The sequence below is a fragment of the Eleutherodactylus coqui genome, chromosome 9, assembly GCF_035609145.1.
Source record: "Eleutherodactylus coqui strain aEleCoq1 chromosome 9, aEleCoq1.hap1, whole genome shotgun sequence".
Classification (NCBI taxonomy): domain Eukaryota; kingdom Metazoa; phylum Chordata; class Amphibia; order Anura; family Eleutherodactylidae; genus Eleutherodactylus; species Eleutherodactylus coqui.
Genome location: NC_089845.1, coordinates 68,988,195 through 69,010,650, shown reverse-complemented (window position 1 = coordinate 69,010,650; position 22,456 = coordinate 68,988,195). Strand labels below are relative to the sequence as shown.

Below are 22,456 nucleotides of genomic sequence, written 5' to 3'. Positions count from 1 at the left end.
ATGTTTATGTAAAAGAAGTAGACACTTAGATAATGGCATGTGTTTAACATCTGTGTCCTTTGTTAAGTAGATTGTTTCCTGTTGCGTTTTGCAGCTGTATTGCTTTCTCAGCCCCTTTCATTGGGTAGATGCAAGTAATTTTACATTGCATTGTGATGTAAATAAAAAGCCGATTCTGTAACACATCTCAGTACTGTCGGTAAATGTTTGCTAAATCACACCTGGAATTTCTAAGTCAACTTGACACTTTTCCATGACAACAAAAATGGAAAAAATAGAAAGGCAATCTGTAGATCTTTACAAAAAGCAGAATATTTTTTGCAAAGTGTATTGAAATGTGGTGTTTGCTTAATTATTAGTTACTATTATGTACTTCTGAAAACCCAGAAGACGTTCAATTGCATGGATATTACCCCGTGTTCATTCCAAGGATCTCAAACTTAGAACCTGACTTTAAAATGGAATTCCACATCACAGATGTGTTTTTCTGTTCCTTTAACCCTTTATGGGCATGGCCTATTTTGGCCATGAGGACGCCACAATTTTTGAGGGATATTCATCTCCACTTTTCAAAGTCCAAAACATTTTTATTTTTCCATTGACATGGCCATATGTTTTTCGTGCAGTGAACTATAGTTTTTATTCGTACCATTTCTGGGGCTCAGGCACATCTAGCCGCTTGACCTTCTGAACTGCTCTGAAGCTCTTTCAGCAGGTGGGGATTTATAATCCTCTCCTGCTGAAAGGGCTGTGTCTGATTGGCTGAGCACTCAGCCAATCACAGGAAGCGCTCAGCCATTCATTAAATGACAGCTGAGCGCTGCGTGTGATTGGTCACAGCACTCATATAATCACAGGCAGCGCTCAGCCATTCATTGAATTCTGTGAATGGCTGTGATAGGTCACAGCGCTAAGCCAATCACAGGCAGCTCTCAGCCATCCATTAAATTATGAATGGCTAAGCGCTGCCTGTGACTGGCTGAGCGCTGTGACCAATCACAGGCAGCGCTCAGCTGTCATTCAATGAATGGCTGAGCACTGCCTGTGATTGGCTGAGCACTCAGCCAATCAGACACAGCCCTTTCAGCAGCCAGGACTTTTAAATCCACACCTGCTGAAAGAGCTTCAGAGCAGTGCAGAGGGACCAAGCAGCTAGACGCTCCAAGCCCCGACAGCGGCGGAGAGGTGAGTATATATATATTTCTTTTTACACATGCTAGGGATGATTTTCAGGGAAGGGCTTATATTTAAAGCCCTTCCATGAAAATCACTGCAGGGGTTGCAGGCAGGCCATATGCAGACATAAAATTCATCTTTGGCTTTTTTTGCTTATTGTTTTGTTTTGAAAAACTGTTGTTTCTTCCATCTATTCGCTTATACAACATATTTACGCAAATGAAACTCGCATACACCTGTGTGAATGAGCTGTTAGAAAACTCCTGAAGCTCACTGAAAATATCAATATAAAATAGCTACCTTTGAAATTCAGCTTCAGTCATTGCTTTTTTTTCATTCTTTAGCTCCTTTTGCACATACCAAATTTGCTGCAGGATTTTTGCAGCAGTAAATCTTTCAGAAAACATGCTGAAAATCGGCAGTAGCAAAATCCACACCAACATGACAATGACTTGAAGGAATGCTGCCTTCCAATAGGTGGCACTGGGGAGGTATTGTTCCATCTCCTTTATTTGCATATTACCCAGATGAGCATGAATGGCCTTTAAAATCTCCTCACTCACTCACTGTCTAGGCGCTCTTCCTAAGGAGAAAAGATAGCATTTCTGACCCATATCACAGGCCTCTCTCTAACAAAGCCAGAATCCTGCTGCACACTGATGAGGAGCAAGCACCCAAAAACAGCTGTCTGTGCATGGAGTCTGGCTTTGCTTTCAATTCCCAGTCATTGTTAGAAGGCTTGTATAAAGAGGCTGAGATTGAGTGGAAGGGATGCTGCCTTCCAATATGTGGCACTGAGGAGGTATTGTTCCATCTCTCCTATTTGTATATTACCCAGAGGACCATGAATGGCCTTTTAAATCTCCTTACTCACTGTCCAGGTGCTCTCCCTAAGGAGAAAAGATAGCGTTTCTGATTATGCAATATTGGCATGCATAACTTGTAAAGTCAAGATAAAAGTGTAATTTTGTGTATAAGCTCAGTTGTTAGCAATTTTGCATTGTAGTACTGAGGGGTTGGGTTCAAATCCAACAAAGGACAACATCTGTATCTTCTCCCTGTTGTTGTGCAAATTTTTCGTCCCATACCTTATAAACCTAATAAGTAAATTGGTCTTCGTAGGCCTCCCTCACAAAGGCATTTGGAAAAACGCAACATTTTTCAATGCTGCGTTTACTGCGGTTTCAGCAATGTTGGCATGCATTTTGCCAGTGTTTGGGCTGGATTTTCACCTGCATTTTCAGCACAGCTAAAAATGCAGCCAAGGAAGATGAAAAAAAAAGCAATACTCACCTAGCAGGCGCTGTCTGGATCCCTCCCGCTGCTCTCTGGCACTTCAGCAGGCTTCCGTGCAGTCCTCAGTACCAACAGAGCATCTCTTGCTGGTAGCTGAAATTGAAAACCCCACCTCTAGCAAGATATTGCTCTGATTGCTTCTTGAGCGCTGGCTGAGCCAATTAGAGCTAGTGCTCAATGCACCAATCACATCCATTGATTGAATGGCTATGATTGGTTCATTGAGCGCTGCTAGGTGAGTATTACTTTTTTTTTAGTTAGTGTAGCTAGGGTGTTTAGCACTGTAAAAACGCGACACCAAGTTTGTGCCGCTTTTTCAGCAGAGCTGAAAACTCTGCCCATTGATTTCAATGGGTGATGCACAGCGTTTAAAAATGCTGAAACGCCCACAGACAGAACATGCGCCACTCAAAAATATCGAGCCGCTGTCTGCACCTGTGTGAGCAGTCTTATTGAAAACTATGGGAGTGTTGTACCGAGATTAGCACAGTGTTGAAATCGCTGAGCTAATCATGGCAAAAGGCGCTGTGTGAGGGAGGGCATAAGTCTTTGTGTTTTAAATATAGAAAAATTAGATTGTGAGCCCCATCATGGAAAAGGAATGATGTCAATGTATGCAGCTGTGCAGAATATGTTACTGTTATATAGGCTACAGAAAATTAATAGTTCATTCGTTTACTTGTACAATATTTTGTGCTCTAGAAGTAAATTCTGATTTCATGAAAGCAGATTTGTGAGCATAATGTAATTAATTTTAAGTGTACATGTAGACATGCAGATTTTGCTGAGGGACCCAAATGTCTGGTTGAATCTGAACAAATTCTGTATAACACAAAAATAATAACATGATGCCACTATTAGAGAATAAAACTCTCACTCAACGCCTCATTACATGCACTTGTGATTGTGACACTAAGAAAACACTGACAAACAACTTGTACTAAATATAGAAAATATAAGTATCTACCTTTTGAATGACAGTGTAATAAAATTTATAGGATATTTTGGCAAGCTAATCTTGAATGGTAAATGATGATAAATGGTAGTGCACATACAGTTTTTGGGTGGCCTTTGTTTTATTTACAAGTCTTTTTATCTGATGTTTTTCATATACTATAGAGAAGCCTGTGCAGAATGCCAGGACTAAACCACCAATCTGACAGCCAGCTACAATTGAAAAAAAAACCCAGATACAAAAAGGCATGAAAACTAATGTCACAAAAAAAACACTCTCCGGGGCACATTTACTATTGCCCTATTGAATTCCAACTAATATCTGTCTGCAGCACTTTTTTAATGCAAAAATACCAGAAAAAATGTGACTGAAAATATATTGATTTTCCTAAAAACACTGTATGTGAAAACACCCTCAGGATGTCTTTCTGCTAAACTGGTTTTACATTAATATATTTTTGCTGATGTTATATCAGCATTTATTGATTTATACTTTTATTCTCAGATTTTTAGGCGCTGCTGGTTAGTTTTTAAGAAGGCCTCAAGTAAAGGACCAAGAAGGCTAGAAAAGTTCCCAGATGAAAAAGCTGCTTACTTTAGGACATTTCATAAAGTAAGTTTCATTGTTATAAAAGTGTGTTTATTTACTTTTTAATTATTTTTTTCCCCACAAATAAATAATTCATCATATATAGATTGTATGTTTGAAATGAGAAGGAAGACAATATTTTGAATCAGTTTCCAATAATAACTTACTAATAGATTCACTTTTATTGCTTTTTCTACTTTGATTGATTACTAAAGTTGAACGAACATACTCTGCCGAGCTTAATGCTCGTCCGAGCATTAGCATACTCGATGGTGCTTGTTATTCGAACGAGCATCAAGCCGTCTTCGACTGCGCCCCAGTTTTTGGCTCCTCCCTGCTGTGACGTGCCTGTTTTGGCCCCTCCCTGACGCGACGTTATACATAGCATCAAGCTGTGCTGTTGGCAACTTTTGCTTGTTTGATTGGGGAAGTTGAGTCTGTTTGCTAGTTCTGAAAATGTTAGAAAATATCCATCTCCCAAAGTTTCTGACACCATTTTTATGACCGTTCTGAGAGTGGGTACGTTTTGCGATCTGCAATTTTTGGTTAGAGATAATTTTAATGAGAGGAGAATATGAGAAGTAAGTTTTCTATAAATTGCTGGAACTTCATCGGTTTCCAACAACAATAGAGCTAGTTGAAGTGAAGGTTTCAAGCGCGATCCTGCTATCTTAGAGATCATGGAGAAGACTGAGCTCCAGAGTGTTTGTACTAGAGGACATTCACACAAAATTTGGAGTAGGGAACCTGTCCCTCCACAGTTCCTCCAGAACAAAGGGAAAACCTCTGGGTTTATTCTATTTATTCAGGTAGGAGAATACTACCATCATGTCACAGCCTTATGGTGGGATTCTAACAGACTGGAACTCTGAGAGCTTTAATGGGCCCAGCTTAAGGCATTTGTCCATTGCTGGGGAGAAAACATTATGCCTATGTCCCTTTCCCAGTTCAATAGGTATACTAGGTTTAAAGTATTTCTCCTCCAATTCTCTCTTCCCTACTAGAATTTTGTTAAAGAAACACATTCCCATTTTGGGGGTGTGAATAAAATGTTATGGAGATACACTGGCAGGGAGAGTGATAGTGGGTATTGGTTTTCATTGTACTTTTTAATCTGGAAATAATACATGAAATTCAATCCTGGGAGGTCATATTTCTCCTTTATTGTTCCTAAAGGAATTAATTTTTTTATAACATTAGGTCTATGATTATTTTAACCCCTCTTTCTCTCTACGCAGATGCAACAATATTTTTGAGGGTCTTCATCACACTATCAAACTGTTTTCCATTGGAAGCAGTTGTCCCATAAATATGTTGTTACATGGTTTTGCATGCTTGACCATAATTTTCATTTCAAGTTATCTTTAGTTTATTGGTGACTTTACAAGCATATGAGCTTTACATTCAGTTGGCTGTTCCATTGATTGATTGTCAGGGAATATTTTTTATAAACAATATTAAGCCCAAGTTTAATGTCTTGAAAGGTTTAAGCAATGTCCACCAGCTATATAGAACCAATACTACATTTCAAAGGGATGAAAACAGCTTCCCCAACTCACTGAACTGGCAACATGGGCATTACTATGTACAGCTATACCTCTCTAGCTCTATAAGTTGTGTAGTATCAACATATCTTACCAAATGCCCCCTTCTAGCAAAGTCACAGATGTCAATTCCCTTTTTTAGCATAATGACCATGCTCCCCACCCTTTTGATAAGAACATAGTATAGAAATCACACAGCAGCCTGATGATTACGTTTTAAAAAGCTTTTTTGAACTTACATGTAAATACATAAATGACGAGCGATAAAATATGGTTTATAGCTTTATTTCATAAATATTGGGACATATAATTACAGGTGTAATAAATACATAGCAGTAATAAATACAATGTATAAAGTAAAACATCTATAAAGTTCAATAAGGCACATAAGCGTATTTGGCTTACAATTTACAGTCATTAAGGTTTTTAAAAGCCACAATCCAACAATATCAAGGCTTTTTAAACAGATAGTCCATGCATGAATAAGAGTCTTTCTGACTTAAAATTTCAGCTCCATGAAGGCTTTCAACAGATAGTCCATTTTTTGCTCCTTGAGGACCTCTTTCATGCTGGTGTCCACAGCATTATTAGAAGGTATATTAATCTCCACCAGAGCATACACAAACGTGGTCCATCCGAGAGGCAGGAACTTTTTGGCATCACAGTGGATTTTTGTTGCATGGTGGATCAAGTCCAGTATGCTGGAGCAGGCAATGGTGCTCCCCTTGTAGATGAATTCATCTTTACCATTCCACATTATAATTTTCCTGTTCTGCAACAGTTAGAGTAGCAAAAGAGTTGCACTGTGCTTAAATCCTGGTGCCAAATTGCTGTAAAACAGCAGCCACATCAGCATTGTGGTGGACTTTATATATCTTCAATAGAGCTGGTGCCATTGGAGTTGCGGCAACATACTGCAAGGATTCCACAGTCATGTAAAACTATGGTTGTATCTTTGCAGAAGTGCTTAGATGGCTGTATAAAGCAGTGAACTGAGCAACGTGCTGAAGCAGAATAAAAATTGGAAATTTGTGTGAGAGTGCCATGAAATGTGACGCCCATAGGGGGCACGTATGCTAATGAGTGGATGTGTATATAATTGAATTCGGAATGAAGATAGGTGTGCAAATAATTACATTTTATTCTGTGCATTTTTGTCTTGTTGCTTCTTTTTGAAGACTGGGGTGACAACATGAGCAGCTTTTACATATTTGATAACTTCTTTAGCTGTTCTATAAATCCTTTGAAGGGTTTCCAGTTTCATGAAGTCACCAAGAAGTAAGTTTAGTCCATGAGATGCACATCCTAGTGCAGTAATATGTGGATACTTTTCCATTATGATTTCCCATGCGGCTTTCATACTATTTGCATTGTTAGTCAGCAAAGCAAATACTTTACCACTCTCAGTTGTCTCTTAAGGGTGCAGTCACACGAGCAATTATTTAGCGCATGTATATGTTCAATGAATGGCTGAGCCCTGCCTTTGATTGGTCACAAGCATGTTTTTGTGCGTGTGCATGCACACACAAAAACACGCTCGTGTGAAGCCACCCTAAGAGTAAAGTCACATGAGCGATTTTTAAGCGCATGTTTAAAAATCGCATCTAGATAGAACCAATTTGCACCTGCAAAAGATAGAACATATGGGTGGCAATGGACCCGGTCAGGCGATTTTTTTATTTATTTATTTTTTTACTCTCAATGTGTGATTATTTTTTCATGTGCCTATACATGCACTTAAAAATCGCTTGTGTGACTGCACCCTAAGCCCTTAGTCACACGGGCGTTTTTTCCCACGATTTACGGATCGCATGACGGATGCGCATCCGGAAATCACGTGACCGGGGCCGAAAAATCGCCCTAAAAGACTGCTCCTAGCCGCGTTTCAATAGAAACGGGCCGGAGCTGTCCAGCGCATTGAATTCAACGGAGCCGGCAATACAGCCGGCTCCATTGAAAGCAATGGGCTGCGGGCGATCTCACGATGAATTTTCGGGAAGGGCTTAAAAATATAAGCCCTTCCCGGAAATTCATCCAGAAATGTGTAAAAACAAAAAAAATATATACTCACCTGGTCCCGGCAGACAGAGTTCAGCGTGGCTGGCCGGCAGTTCTCCTGAACTGCTCTGAGTAGTATTCAGCAGCCGGGGATTTAAAATCTCCGCCTGCTGAATGAGCTGCCTCTGATTGGTCACAGCAGGGACCAATCAGGGGCAGCTCTCAGCTGAATGACAGCTGAGAGCTGCCCCTGATTGGTCCCTGCGCTGAGCCAATCAGAGGCAGCACTCACTCACCCATTCATTAATTCATGAATGGGTAAGTGAGAGCTGCCTCTGATTGGTGAGGCTGTGACCAATCAGAGGCAGCTCATTCAGCAAGCGGGGATTTTAAATCCCCGGCTGCTGAATACTACTCAGAGCAGTTCAGGAGAACTGCCGGCCGGCCGCGCTGAACTCCATCTGCCGGGACCAGGTGAGTATATATATATTTTTTGTTTTTACACATTTCTGGATGAATTGCCGGGAAGGGCTTATATTTTTAAGCCCTTCCCGAAAATTCATCGTGCGATCGCCGGCAGCCCATTGCTTTCAATGGAGCGGGCTGTATTGCTGGCTCCATTGAATTCAATGGGCAAACATCATTCTTCTCTGCCACAGCTGTTACAGCTGTGGCAGAGGAGAATGATTTGTCTATTATATGTTCTCAATGGGGTCGGCGCTGCTGCCTCCGGCCCCATTGAGTGCATATAGAGAAGAGAACAGGAATCGCAGATCGCAGATAGGTGCGATCTGCGATTTCTGTTCTATAATTTATCGGACGAGCGCATAAAAAGCGCTCATGTGTCCGATACCATTGCAAAGCAATGGTTTTATAAAATCGCCGGATGCATGCGCATGCGCAAATCGCGTGAAAAAACGCCCATCTGACTGAACCCTAAAACTGCACATATTTCACTGCTGATATACTCTGTCTGCAGTATGTCTGTTCTCTCCTGTTTCAAGGCGTCTATAAAAGACTGGTTGAGGTGTTGTTATCACAAAGTTGATGATTCCTTCTCCCCAAACATTTGTCCATCCATCTCTAAGTACTGCAAGACAGTGCTTTACTGATTTTTCCAGATTTCATCACATGCTCAAATTCTCCAAAAGAGGCTTGCTCAAGGAATGTCTGCTTGCCAAATTATATGATGGTTGTAATTTAAAAGCTTTCTGCCAATATGCATTTTTAATTATTAACAATAGTGATCCAAAAGCATTTATTGCTCTTGCAAGGGCATGATCAATTTTCTCCTGACTTTCAGGTATCATTTTATCTATAAATGAAGGTATTGTGTATATTTGGGAGGCAGTGGTTTGTAACACTTCTTTACTTGAAGTGATGCTGGTGAAGAAACACTTTGTAATGATCCAGAAGCAGCAAAAATAGTGTTTCTGGAATTAGAACTCTGGAAGGAAAAATTGCTTGCCCTTTCGTTCTGGTCCTCGTCATTTAATTTCATAAACTATTTTTTAATGTCTTTAGGGCACCTCCGGCATGCAAGAATGTGTTTTGTCATCCTTGTAGCATTTGGAAAAGAATATTTCTTCTCACAATATTTGCAAATTGCAGATTTGCTCTCAGCAGAAATTGCACAGTGGAAATGTTTCCAAACTCTAGATGTTGGAGGAAAAGAAAAACCTATTTACTGACCTGACTATAGGAAAGCATTATGCTGTGATAGTTGAGAACATTAATAGGAATCATTTAAGGGTTACAAAAGAGAAACTAATTTGTCAGACAAATTTACCCTCTTACCTGTCAGTTACGGCCTGAGAGGAGGACAGAAACTATCATCTCCTGTATACCAACAATTACTCAAATGTAGGAGGTCCGAGGAGGTACACGAGTAAACTAAACTGGAAGCTTTTCCCTGCAGTGGCCTCTTGTGGCACAACTGCATTTTTCTCCTGTTTGAAAACTGCGTTGAGAAGTACAGGGTTACTTGAATTCTATTCCAGGATTTGCTTGTCTTCAGCTTAGAGAACTTGCTATAATTTAAGACTTTACAAAAAGTGTCAGAAATCTTTCCCTAAGGTCTTCATGTTATATGTCCATGTCATGGATATATAATTTATCATTGGAAAAGAACACATTCTACACATTTTGTTTTTTAAAAAAAAATTTCCAGATAAAAACATATTTTTTCCCCAATTTTCCCATTTTTTTAAGGCCTTCCCATTTCCAACCCTGAAAAAGAGCCAGAATATGTGGCAGACAATAGTAGAGCTATATGGCCTCTTAATTAGGTGCACATGGTAAAGGGGCTCATCCTGTGTTATGTATTCAGGTTGGAGCAAATTCCTAATGGGAAACATTGCTGGCTGTAGATGCAGCTCAGTCTACATCTGGATTTTACTATCGCTATATTGTGTTTTAGAAAATCAGCCACTAATCTATTGTTTCTTAGAAAATCTCCACTAAAGAAACATAAAGCATTTTTATAAGCCCCCCTCACAATTGTTAAAGTAAAAAAAAGCATTATTGCCCACAGTATGTGCTAATAGTATCTTGTAGTTGCTTGTTTTAATATATATATCTAAGGCAGTTCCTTACTAAAAACTTTAAATTCCTTTGAAAATATTTCACTTGTCGGGGGTAAGCCATAGCTTTCAGAAAATAGGGCTTTCTCATCATCACACAAGATGATTAATACCCAATACCCGGGATCTGCTGATGGCCAGATACAAAGCGATGTGATTCACATTGAAGTGGTGGAAACATAGCGGATTCTTGTCGTAGCTGCCACTAAAGGCTTCATTGTCGACAAAGCCTAATATAACTGTTTTAGGAATTTGCCCCAGGAAAAGATTTTTATGCTTGGTAATTCTCATTCCTGTAGGTTTGCTGTATACTTTCAAGCACGCTCTATCAAGAGCGTATTTAGCTGGGGATGATAGAAGGGCTTGGCTGTGGCCTATTATGTCCGCAGGGAACACTTGTACTTGTGCATGATCTGTATTTTAAATGGCTTCTGCTTGGCTGACATAAGACAGAAGGCGTCTTTATTTCTGATCAGTTTGATCTTAAGATCCAAGCCATTCAATTTGACCTTTGGCTGATTAAATATGTCCCAATAAATAGGGCCCAAAAGTTCCATAGATTTAGAACAGAGCGTGGACGGGGCTCTTTTTCAGAAGCCTGAATTACACCTATCAAAGCTCCTTTTATGATGATGCCCGGCTGTGTCTTTGTAGAACAAACCAGCTGTAAACTGCGACACCAGCATTTGCAAACTGTAATTTAAAACAGTCTTAATGTATGCTCTATAGCTATAAAGGTTATCCAATTGTAAGATACGCCAATTCCCCAGCGTGATGTCCACTGGATTGAAAAGTGCAGCTATAGGATAATTAATAAACCTGTTATGGGAATAAATCATATTCCAGAAGATTTCACTGATCTGCTCCAGATTGGTTATAATGAGAAGCTTCATGCATTAATATATGTATTTGAACTGACTGATGTTATCCATCAGTCCCCAATACTCTTCTTATTTATTCAAAGGAAATACAATACAAATATAGTTGAATATGACGCACCAATTACATACATGCCCGCCTCCCCCAACATCATAACAACTCATGATTGGCCTAGTATGTAATGATGCTAAAGATTAACATATATTTACACCCCAGGTGTATGTCGCTATGTGAACATGTAATTCCTATATACCCAAGTAGCATAGACTTTATTAATATTCCAATCTGTACCACAGGAACTTCTCATAGATAAGAAGTTCCTCCCCTGGATAGCTAGCGCTGGGAACCATACATGGGAGGTTTAGCTTCAACATTGTACTTGTATACACCAGGGTATAATATTGAGCTCATTAACCAGTTACCTGCTATTTCCTATAAAGGTGGATATATGAATATATCCAATATATATATATATATATATATATATATATATATATATATATATATATATATATATATATATGTTTGCCTAGGCTAATTTAAGAAACACATTTATATTATTACTACAACAAACAGTTTACATACAAGAGGGTGTTATTCAAGTCATAATGATAGTCACCAGACCCAGATGTGAAGAATTCAAGTGGAGCACTATTAGTCAGAGCCACTATAGACTAAAATTCAACAAACAGCAATTTTTCCGCACTCATTTGTGTGGGTGGTATGTCTTATGTCCGCTGAGCAGGAGCCATTTAAAATACAGATCATGCAGGAATCTCTCTTTGTAAAAAGAGTACAAGTGTTCTTTGCGGTCAGAATAAGCCACAGCCAAGCTCTTCTGTTGTCCTCGGCTAAATACGCTTTTGATAGAGCGTGCTTGAAAGTATACAGCATACCTACAGGAATGAGAATTACTAACCATGAAAATCTGTTCCTCGGGCAGATTCCTAAAACAGTTATATTAGACTTTGTTGACAATGAAGCCTTTAGCAGCAGCTACCAGAAAAATTTGCTATGTTTCCACCACTACAACATGAATCACGCCACTCTGTATCTGGGCGGTAGGCAGATCCCGGCAAGACTTTTTCAACCTAATTTTGAGTCTGAATTAGCCATTAGAGAGTACATGGCTCTTGCGCATATATGCGGAAAACAGAAATCGGATAGCAGTTTATCAATCAATAGTGAAGAGTTCATAAATGGATACACATTTTTTTCTTTTGATATTTCACCAGATCAAGAACCAGGTAGCCATTTCCTCTCATTAAAACACGGAACCTGCGCACAGAAATAAGATTCGCTGCACCGACACCTAACTCTGTAAATATGATAGTATATGCTATCAATCCCGCTGTTCTGGAAATAAACCACAGAAGGGAAGTCCTGCATGATAACAATGGATTATGTAAATGCTACAGACTAGAGATGAGCGAGCATACTCGGTAAGGTGATTTATTCAAGAGAGCATCGCCTTTTTCGAGTAACTGCTGGCTCGTCCCTGAGGATTTGGGGAGGCCGCGGGGGTGAGCGGGGGTTTGCGGAGGGGATTCGGAGGGAGAAAGAAAGAGATCTCTCTCACTCTCTCCCCCACCTCCCCACCCCGCCGCCACGCGCCACCCCCCACGAATCTTCAGGGACAAGCTGTTGCAAAACAGGAAAATGAAACAGTAAAGATGAATTCATCTACAAGAGGAGCACCATCGCCAGCTCCAGCATACTGGACTTTATCTGCCATGCAGCACAAATCCACTGTGATACCAAAAAGTTTCTGTCTCTGGGATGGACAACTTTTATAGATGCTCTGGCAGAGATTAATATACCTTCTACTATTGCTGCAGATCCCCGCATGAAGGAGTTCCTTGAGCTAAAAATGGACTATCTGCTGAAAGCCTTGATAGAGCTGAAATTTTAAGTCAGAAAGACTCTTATTCATACATGCACTATCTGTTTAAAAAACCTTGATATTGTAAGACTATGGCTTCTAAAAACCTTTATGACTATAAATTGCAAGCCAAAGACTCTTACGTGCCTTGTTTAACTCTATACAAGTGTTTTACTTTTTTGGAAATAGTTGCTAGTCACACCTAATCTAAGTTGCTTCTAAAGAAAGTACAAATAAAGGAAAATAAAGATAAAACAAAATAAATATATAGCCTGCAGCCTACCATCAAGGTTTCCAAAAAAGGAAATCTCAGCATCAGAGAGATGGGAAGTTAGCTTAGTGAGATCTAGAGAAAATAAAAGGGGAAAATGCTGGCTTAGTTAGATCTACACTAGCCAGCACAAGAAGAAACAAAGAGACCATCTTCTTTGTTTCAAAGAAATATGCAACAGAATATCTGTGAGCAATGTTTGTAAATGAGAGAAATCTGTACATTGGAAAACTATGGGTCTACTGCTCACGTCCATCTGTATACAGCAGTGATACCTAGTCTGCATGGTCTCTTAGTTTACTTGATCCTGGACACTTCGCCTCTATAATCAGACTAGACACTCTATCAGCAATATATTTCTATATTTATGAGGGACTAGAACGTGATAGGAGACACCTCTCCCTGTTAGGGCTAGGGTGGTTCCTGATGAACTACTTCATACTGTAGGGAAAATGCATTGAACCCCACCCTAAGAAAACTAAAATCAATTAAGGATTTCACATATAGCCCAAGTAGATAGCTTCTGTTGGAATTATAAGTCCTGTTACGTAAATTTTATCGGCTTATAACTCACAGAGCAGTATTATCTACTAACTGCATGTGTATTTCATATAGTATCAGTATTAGGTAACCACTTTAATAGGTCTTGCACCACAGGTATTATGTAAGTGTTGTGAGTCTAAATTGTGCGTTTGTGTCATGCCCCTGTTCCCTTCTATGATTGGTAAGGGGTACGGTTCTTCTTCTTTGTGCCCTGAGTTTTTAATCATTGAGATAATAAAATTTTCATTTTAAATCGTTTACACTGTAAAAGGGCTTCAATAATATACGCAGACTTTTCTGCCTCTGTGAATTAATTGACTACTCAATAATGAACACAAAGGGCAAGTGAAAATACTGTAGGAGGCTGTACAGTGTGCATATTTACTGGCTGCTGAATTAATAGTTTAAAGAAATTTTTCACATATCCATTACATATCCATCACATTTCCATGATTACAGAATATTTGACATTCCTATTTATATCATATCAATATTTTGCCTTCATTTGTTTTGCTATTAAATTAACCGATGCGTATATAAAAGATTCAAAGCAGTCTAACATTTTACAGATAACAGAAAGTCTTGTCTCTTGTTTTTTACCACTTCATGACAGAGACAATAATTTTCTTTAGTGAGTACAAGATTGTGTATTATTGGTGTAGTATCATCATTATGCAAATGGGAGTATGCAGCAATTAAATTTATAAATCCTACATGTCCTACAGTTTGCCCTTTTATTAAAACACTGGCAACAAAGTTATAAGCAAAATGCAAAACATTTGTGGGATAATAATCTTCCCAAAGCAAGAGATGTCTACACCCTTCTGTGTGTTGCCCCATGGTTTTAATTTTTTTATGGTTTAATATTTTTTGGTTTGGGGCTACGCTCTTACACAGCTGATTTTCTGCAGATGTAGCCCATGGATTTTGACATAGATTTTGGTGTGGATTTTGACACTGATTTAGGCTATGGCTTTACAGTGCGGATTTCACCTTTTTACATCAAAATCCTCAACAGAATTTTCATCAAAATCTATCTGTTAGATGCAGATTTTGATTTTAAGAAGTGAGTCGTCATCAATACAGCTTTCCTTTTATACATAAGGAATGTATAGAATGATGGGAGCATAAAGTGTAATATGTATTTAATAGAGATGAGCGAACCTACTCGGCCACGCCTCTTTTTCGCCTGAGCGCCACGATTTTCGAGTACTTCCGTGCTCAGGCGAAAAAATTCGGGGAGCACCGTGGGTGAGTGGGGGTTGCAGCGGGGAGTGGGGGGGAGAGGGAAAGAGAGAGGGCTCCCTATCAACAGCAGAGAATTCGCCCCGGCCAAAGGTGGGCCTGAGCAGGAACCTAGGCACTGATTATCCCTGTCAGGACTGGTCACCAGGAAGCCAGAAAGTTAGATAACACCATGCTATCTGCAGAGCCAAGGAGTGAGCAAATTCAGGACCAAGCTGGAAGTACTGAGCAAACTAAAGACCAAGCACCAACTGCAAACACAGGAGTAACAGGAGCAGCTGCAATACGTGCCTACATGAGAGGTCTCATACACCAACAATGCAGCAGAGGCTGTCAAGTCTGAAGCCTCTATATACTTATGAAGAGATGACAAACAATTTGCAGCTGGGTCAAAGAGGCAGAACCAATTTAACCATGGATGTGCTGGAAAAAAGGTAATCAAAGATTCAAAAAACGATACCTACGTCTGCCAGACCTAACAACTGTGACAGCACTGTCACAGTGTTCAGTGATAAGGGTACTCACTGCGGTGTGGAAATATAAGCCCTACCCCAAAAATAAGCTGTAGCTGCAGAAAAAAAAGAATATATGACCTAGAAGCGCTGTCCAGCTCTAGTGCATCTTCTCCCCTGTTCTTCTTCATTTCTTCTGGCCGGGGATTGGAAAATCCCCATCTCCTGGAAGTGCTGCTTCTGATTGGCTGAGAGCTATGACCAATCACAGCGGTTCATTGAATGGCTGTGATTGGTCACAACACTCAGCCAATCAGAGGCAGCGCTTCCAGGAGGCGGGGATTTTCTAATCCCTGGCCAAAAGAAAAGGAGAACAGTGTTGGGGACCTGGAAAGAAGACACGCCGGAGCTGGACAGCGCTTCTAGGTGATGTATTATTATTTTTTTTCTGCAGCTAGGGTTTATTTAAGAGCTTTGACAGTAGGATTTCCTACTGTCAAAATTGCCTCGCACGAAAACCGCGTTTTTTTTAATGTGATACGATACTCTGCTTTTTAAAATTGCTGTCCTATCTTTTGCAGGTGCGATTATTTAGCGTTTGTTGAAATCGGACATGTGAACGCTTTCACTTGAAAGCATTAGTTCTAGGAGAGGTGCTTCTTAGCGCACTTATTCATGCGCTAAAAAAAGCGCTCATCTGAACGAGCCCTAGAGTTGAGTAATATTAGGTTAGAACTTTTAAAATTGTGATGGCAAAAGAGTTGTGGAATTTAGAATAATTACCCACTAACGAAATTCAGTTGCAAATACAGACTGCACACACATAACACATTCTACAAGCATAGACACACTATTTACACATACTTTACTCTGCACAAACATAATGACACATTTAAAGAGGTATTCCGATCTCATACTTTTATGGCATTTCCACAGGATATAGCGTAAAAGTCTGAAAGATGCAGATCCCACTTCCAGGACCTGCACTTATCGCAAGAACTGACCCTCCAGTCCAGCTATATATGTCAGCCAGAAGTGGTTGGGAGTACAGAAACAGCTGAGAGTGAGTGCTGTTTATGCACTCTCTGATACTTTGTACAGAGGGATATTGCCTTTTTGACCATGATTGTCAAAGATGTGCACAAGTCTTTAACCATGCACACATACAGACACTCTGTAAACACATATAACACTGGACACAGCTGCATATTGCCTACAGCAAGTGAGAATTTAAAGGGTTACTCCCATCTTGAAAAGTGATAGCATATAGTGATACGTCATCCCAGTTATGATCAGTAGGATTTGAGCTCTAAGACCTCAACTGATCCACTGTGCTCCATGCAAGTGAATTGGGCTGGCTGCATATTGAGTAGCTAGGGCATTGTCATGCATGAAAAACTGAGAAAAGCCACAGTGCTAAACCAGTGTTGTATTCCCTTCATTACTAAAATAGGTTGGAGTGTGACATCAGACTCCCACCAATTAGAAAGTGATGGAATATCACTATAAGCTATTCATTTGCAAGAAGGGAATAATCTGGTATAAACTTTCACTGACATTTTCTATCTGGTCATTCCTTGGTGGTATTTGGTATCCCTCTTGCTGTAAATGATAAGGGTGGAAACACCTGATCCACCTTTTGCGGCCAAAGGCTACACGATTTTACAAGTAGTTCATGTGGCCATTGGCTGAAACAGATAGTATGGTATGGCCATCTACAGTCAGATGCACTTTGCATTTCCACCCCAAGGTAATAAATATATTCTCCTTCCTCTCTATTTCACATGTCTAACTTATGCATCAGTGACCTGTAGCCTGCATTTAGGCTGTGTAAGTGGGCTATCTCTACTTCCATCCCCTTTCACAAACCATTTCCTTCTCAAAAGCACACAAGTCATTCAGGCTGACATAAGAGGGGGAAAAAGGATTGGGTAATTCTTTGTCAGCAGCACACAGACACAAAACTGGGCAGAGGCTGAGACACTTCTCAGCAACCCTTAAATCATCACTTTTCTGGACTTTGCTGGACTTTTCTATCTCCCCCAACTTTCTCCGGGTGAGGCAAACACTCAGTCTTGTATTTTGCTGCCACGAGCTCACCGTGGGTATTGTAATCTCAATGCAATAAACATGATATTTAGAAAGACAAAGGTGTTTTATTTCAAGGTTCTCCTAAGTCTAAAAAACAAGTAGACTTACATTGCAAACATTTTTTGACATTTCCAATTACAGAAACTTGAAGCAGTTACAGGGTAAGGAAAACAATTTACGGTGTTGACATTTTAGCTTTTTCTTGCACACAGTAATACATCCTACTATAACATTCACATAATCTGAAAATTTTAAATTCTTTAAAAAATGTGTATTTACAGATTCCATAAATCTAAACTTGGTTGTATATGTAAATTCCATTAATATTAATTTACCTAAATATATTATGTGATTGGAAAAGACGGATGCTTACTGTTTTGACCTTCATTGGCTATATATTATTGAGTTCTTTAAACTATAAAACTTAGCCCCTCACACTGATCATTCATCTAAATCCACCAAAATATGCTAGAAGTAATTGCATGCAACTTATACTAATATGTATATTTATTTCTTCATTTAATTCAAATTCTGATGGAAATATAAAAATTTACATGATCCACTGGCGGTACATTTTAATCACTCACATTAGCATCTGTCCCAATGGGACTTACACACACTAATTTTCCTAGTTCATACAAATGAGGACCAATTTCTAGGAAGTCAATTAAGTTATCAGTACATGTTTTGAGTATGTGAGGAAACCAGAATACCTAGAAGAAATCTCTAGATTGTAACGGTTGACCACAGTGCTCTAAATCAACAGTGATAACCAATGAACAATCATATGACTATAATATTAGATATATGTACATATTAGTACACATTAAACAGGGGAAGTAGACTTCCGCCCAAGACACAGAGGGAGCAGGACGTGTCTTACAGAGCTCCTGCAAGACACACTCCCAAAGACAGCGGGACCCTCTGGAGACACAAAGAAAGCAGCTGCGGGGGACGGACATCTCCCCCGCTTGCTTGGCAGAAGTCCCCCACGCCGAAAAGGAGCCAGAAAGACCCCCAGCAGACCCCCCCGGCGCGGACCGCGGGAACCGGAACGCGGAGGCGCCACAACAGGGGAAGCAAACCCCACAGTCAGCCGGGACCCTACCTTCCCTGGAGATCCTGGTAAGACCGGCTGGACCGGACCCACACCTGGGACGCACGGAGGGCTCCAGGGCGCCGCGACTCGAGCTGCGCACGGAGCCGCGGCCCAAACTTGCGGTCGCGGGGCCGCGACCGACACCGGCCGGGACTGTAAGGGGAGAGGAGACCGGGGAGCACCGCAGAGGGACGCGGGAGGCCCCCCGAGCGTGACGAGCCCACCGGAGGACTGCCGGGGCACCCAGGTTGAACGGCAGCGGAAGTCGCGCCATAACCCACCAGCCGCGACAGGCCCTATCTGGGGCAGCAGGAGGTGAGAAATCCCTGGGGGCGCCCAGACAACCTGAGGGACCCCCCGAACCGGCGATAACCCCCAAAAGCCGACCGGGACATTGCGGCCTAGCGGCGCTATAAGCCGCGGCCTAAATTTTCGGCCGAGAGACCAGCGGCGAACCCCGCCCACGACAAGCCCCGCCCACAACAAATATCACCCACCGCAACAGACAGGGGGAAGAGCAGAGAGACACCCACAGAGTGTGGAGAAGTCTCCCTACCACAAGGGCACAACAGGGGCACAGCAGGGCCACAAGAGGCCCAGAAGCCCTGCACAAAAGGCCCCAAACGTAAAACTGTGAGAGACCATTACCTCACAAGCTCCACCCCCAAGTATAACAAAAGCAACAAAAAACTAAGACCATAAGAGAAAGAGGGGAAAAGAAAACCGAGACAACAAAAATACAAACCGCAAACGGAACAAAAAACGCTAGACAAACAGAAATGAAAACATAGATACCAGACGAAAAGCCACATCCACACCAAAAACAAACCGCAACAAAACTAGAACAACCTGAGAAACAGGGAAAAATCTTCTAAAACAAACAACCCGCATAACTATCTGACTTTGAAAAGTCAAAACATGGACAAATATTTAAACGAAAGAAACGCGGGCACCTCAACGCGAGCAACACGTCAGCCAGATACAGACAAAACAACCACAGGAGGGAAACAAAAGGGTAAACCCCTCAAAAACACCAAAGAAAAAGAGAGCAAGACCACGCACCAGCCCGTATCCCCCCTGAAGAGCACCCCACTGCGCATTACAGCCTCACCAAACTCCGATCAAGAGGAAATGGATGCCTCCTCCACGCAAATGAACGAGCAAACAAAGAACAACAACATGGACATGGCACAGGCGACATTAGTGGCACAAGAGGTCTCAAAACTGCTTCTCCCCCTATTTGATAACAGATTGGAAACACTACACAAATCTATAAATTCAGCACTGTCTCAAATTACGGACAACACCCAAAGATTGACAGAACTAGAAACCAAAACCCAGAACACGGAACAAATCATAGCAACATTAGAAGCCTCAATACAAAGAAGCCAGTCAGAAACCGAAATGCTGCGGGAAAAAATCGATGACTTAGAGAATAGACATCGCCGCAATAACCTTCGCTTTGTGGGAATACCCGAGACAGTAACCAACAGCCAGCTCCTAACCTATCTAACCACCGAGTTACCGCAAGCACTTCAACTTGATATGCCCAACGATCCCCTAACAATAGAAAGAGCCCACAGAATCGGCCCACCAGGAGACGGACGTAACAACAGAAATAGACCTCGCCCAGTGATAGCAAAGTACATGCACTGGGCAACAAAAGAAACAGTCTTACAAGCCTATAGACGACAAGGAGGACTAACAATACAAGGAACGAAAATTCTGCTATTCCAAGACTTCTCGGTGGCAGTATCACAAAAACGCAAACTATTTACCCCAATCTGCCAAGCTCTACACGAACGAAACACACGCTTCCAACTGCTTTACCCAGCAAAACTAAAGATCCAAGATGGCAACAAATCCTTATTATTCAATACCCCGGAGGAAGCAAGAAGACACCTACAGATGGAAGAGAATGGAGAACAAGGCTGAGAAAGAATGGAAAAAAGAACTGTACTGTTGCTCTTTATTACAACCCTCTTCCAGACACAGTGGATGTGGCGCGCGCCACGCAAAAAGAAAAGGCGAAATAGATGTTTAAAGTTTGCATGTTCATTACTACTATGTTTCTCATATTTTTTATGTTTTCTTTTTTCTTTTTGACCCATCTGACCTTTAAAAAACGGACCACTAGGGGGATCAGGAGGCCCTGCAGGCACGGCACGATCAACATCCAGTTGCACCCGCGGCTCGCTGGGACCGAGGGATGCGACAAAAAAAAAGAGGCAAAAGCTACGGTAATTATAACCAAACCACACCTACCAACATGCCTAGAGACTTAGAAACAACAGAATATCAAACACCCACTACAATACAAATACTATCTTGGAACGTAGACGGTCTTAACACACCCATTAAACGGAAAAAAGTACTGACACACCTGAAACGATATAAACCAGACATAGTGTTCCTACAGGAAACACATTGGAAGAAGGAGGGGAAGGGAGAACTGAAAGCACCATGGATAGAAGCATGTTACACGGCCTCACACACATCAGCATCACGAGGGGTAGCTATCCTGCCAAAAAAAAACATGTCACACACAATACTGCAAAGCATAGCGGACCCAGAGGGAAGATACCTAATAGTGAGAATCAAAATGGAAGAACAGACGTACGCCTTGGTGAACGTCTATGCCCCCAACACTGACCAATCAACATTCTATGTCACATTAATAGAAAAATTACAACCATATCTAAGCGACAGAATAATCTTGGGGGGCGATTTTAATAGCATACAAGACGAAACACTAGACAGAACGGGACCATCTACCCAAGCAACCTCAACCACACATGCACTACTAACACTTAAAGAACAACTCAGCATATGTGACCCATGGCGACTCCTGAACCCCACTAGCAAAGAATATACATGCTGCTCCAACGCCTACCACTCATTCTCACGCATAGACTTCTTCTTAATATCAAACAGCATTTTTGAGTACCACCACCAATCGGAAATTCACCCAATATCCCTTAGCGACCACGCACCGATAGTAATGAAACTACAACTGAGAACCCCGCAAAGGCTAACTAAAATATGGCGCTTTCCCTCATTCCTATGGGAATCAGAGGATTTTAGAGCATACCTGAAAATTCATTGGAACAACTATGCGGACGACAATAGTGCGCATATTGACAACACAAACCTATTCTGGCAGGCATCAAAAGCAGTGATGAGGGGCCACATCATAAGCTACTTGTCCCATAGGAGGAAAAAATTCCAAACGGAATTCGAGGCACTACACCACTCCCTCCTAGAAGCACAAAAAGAACACACGAACTCCCACAACGATAACTCATACCAAACCCTTCTCACGGCGAAACACCTACTAAATACGTTTGTACACACCCACGCACATTGGCAAAACCAATTAACAAAAAACAAATTTTACAGGTGGGGTAATAAGACGGGACGTTTGCTAGCCAATTTGTCCAAACAAAGACAACCACACAAGCCAATATTGACCTTAAGACATATCAATGGGGATAGTCTTACAACAAAACAAGAAGAGGTGGCTCAAATACTGCACGAATATTTCGAAAATCTATATAGGGCAGAACCAACAAATGTACAAGACATAAACAACTTCTTAGAATCCGTGAATCTACCAAAACTAACAGAAGAACAAAAATCCCTACTAGACACCGACATACACGAGGAGGAGGTACGAGAGGCGATCACAACAGCACAAGGGGGGAAAACACCGGGCCCCGACGGATTCTCCGCAGAATATTATAAAATATTAATAGCGGACATTGTGCCAGTCCTGACTCAACTCTACAACACAATATACACAAACAATACACAGACAGAAGACTTTGGAATATCGAGAACAATACTGCTCCCCAA

General features: G+C 41.1%; 1 protein-coding gene across 1 annotated transcript in view; it reads left to right on the top strand.

The window, feature by feature from the left end:
* Positions 1–22,456, top strand: part of DOK6 (docking protein 6) — a 506,258-nt gene that overhangs the window by 158,767 nt on the left and 325,035 nt on the right. The window contains exon 2 of the mRNA XM_066578847.1: positions 3,932–4,039. Within this exon, the coding sequence (XP_066434944.1) occupies positions 3,932–4,039 (108 nt within the window). The remainder of the gene's footprint in view (positions 1–3,931; positions 4,040–22,456) is intronic.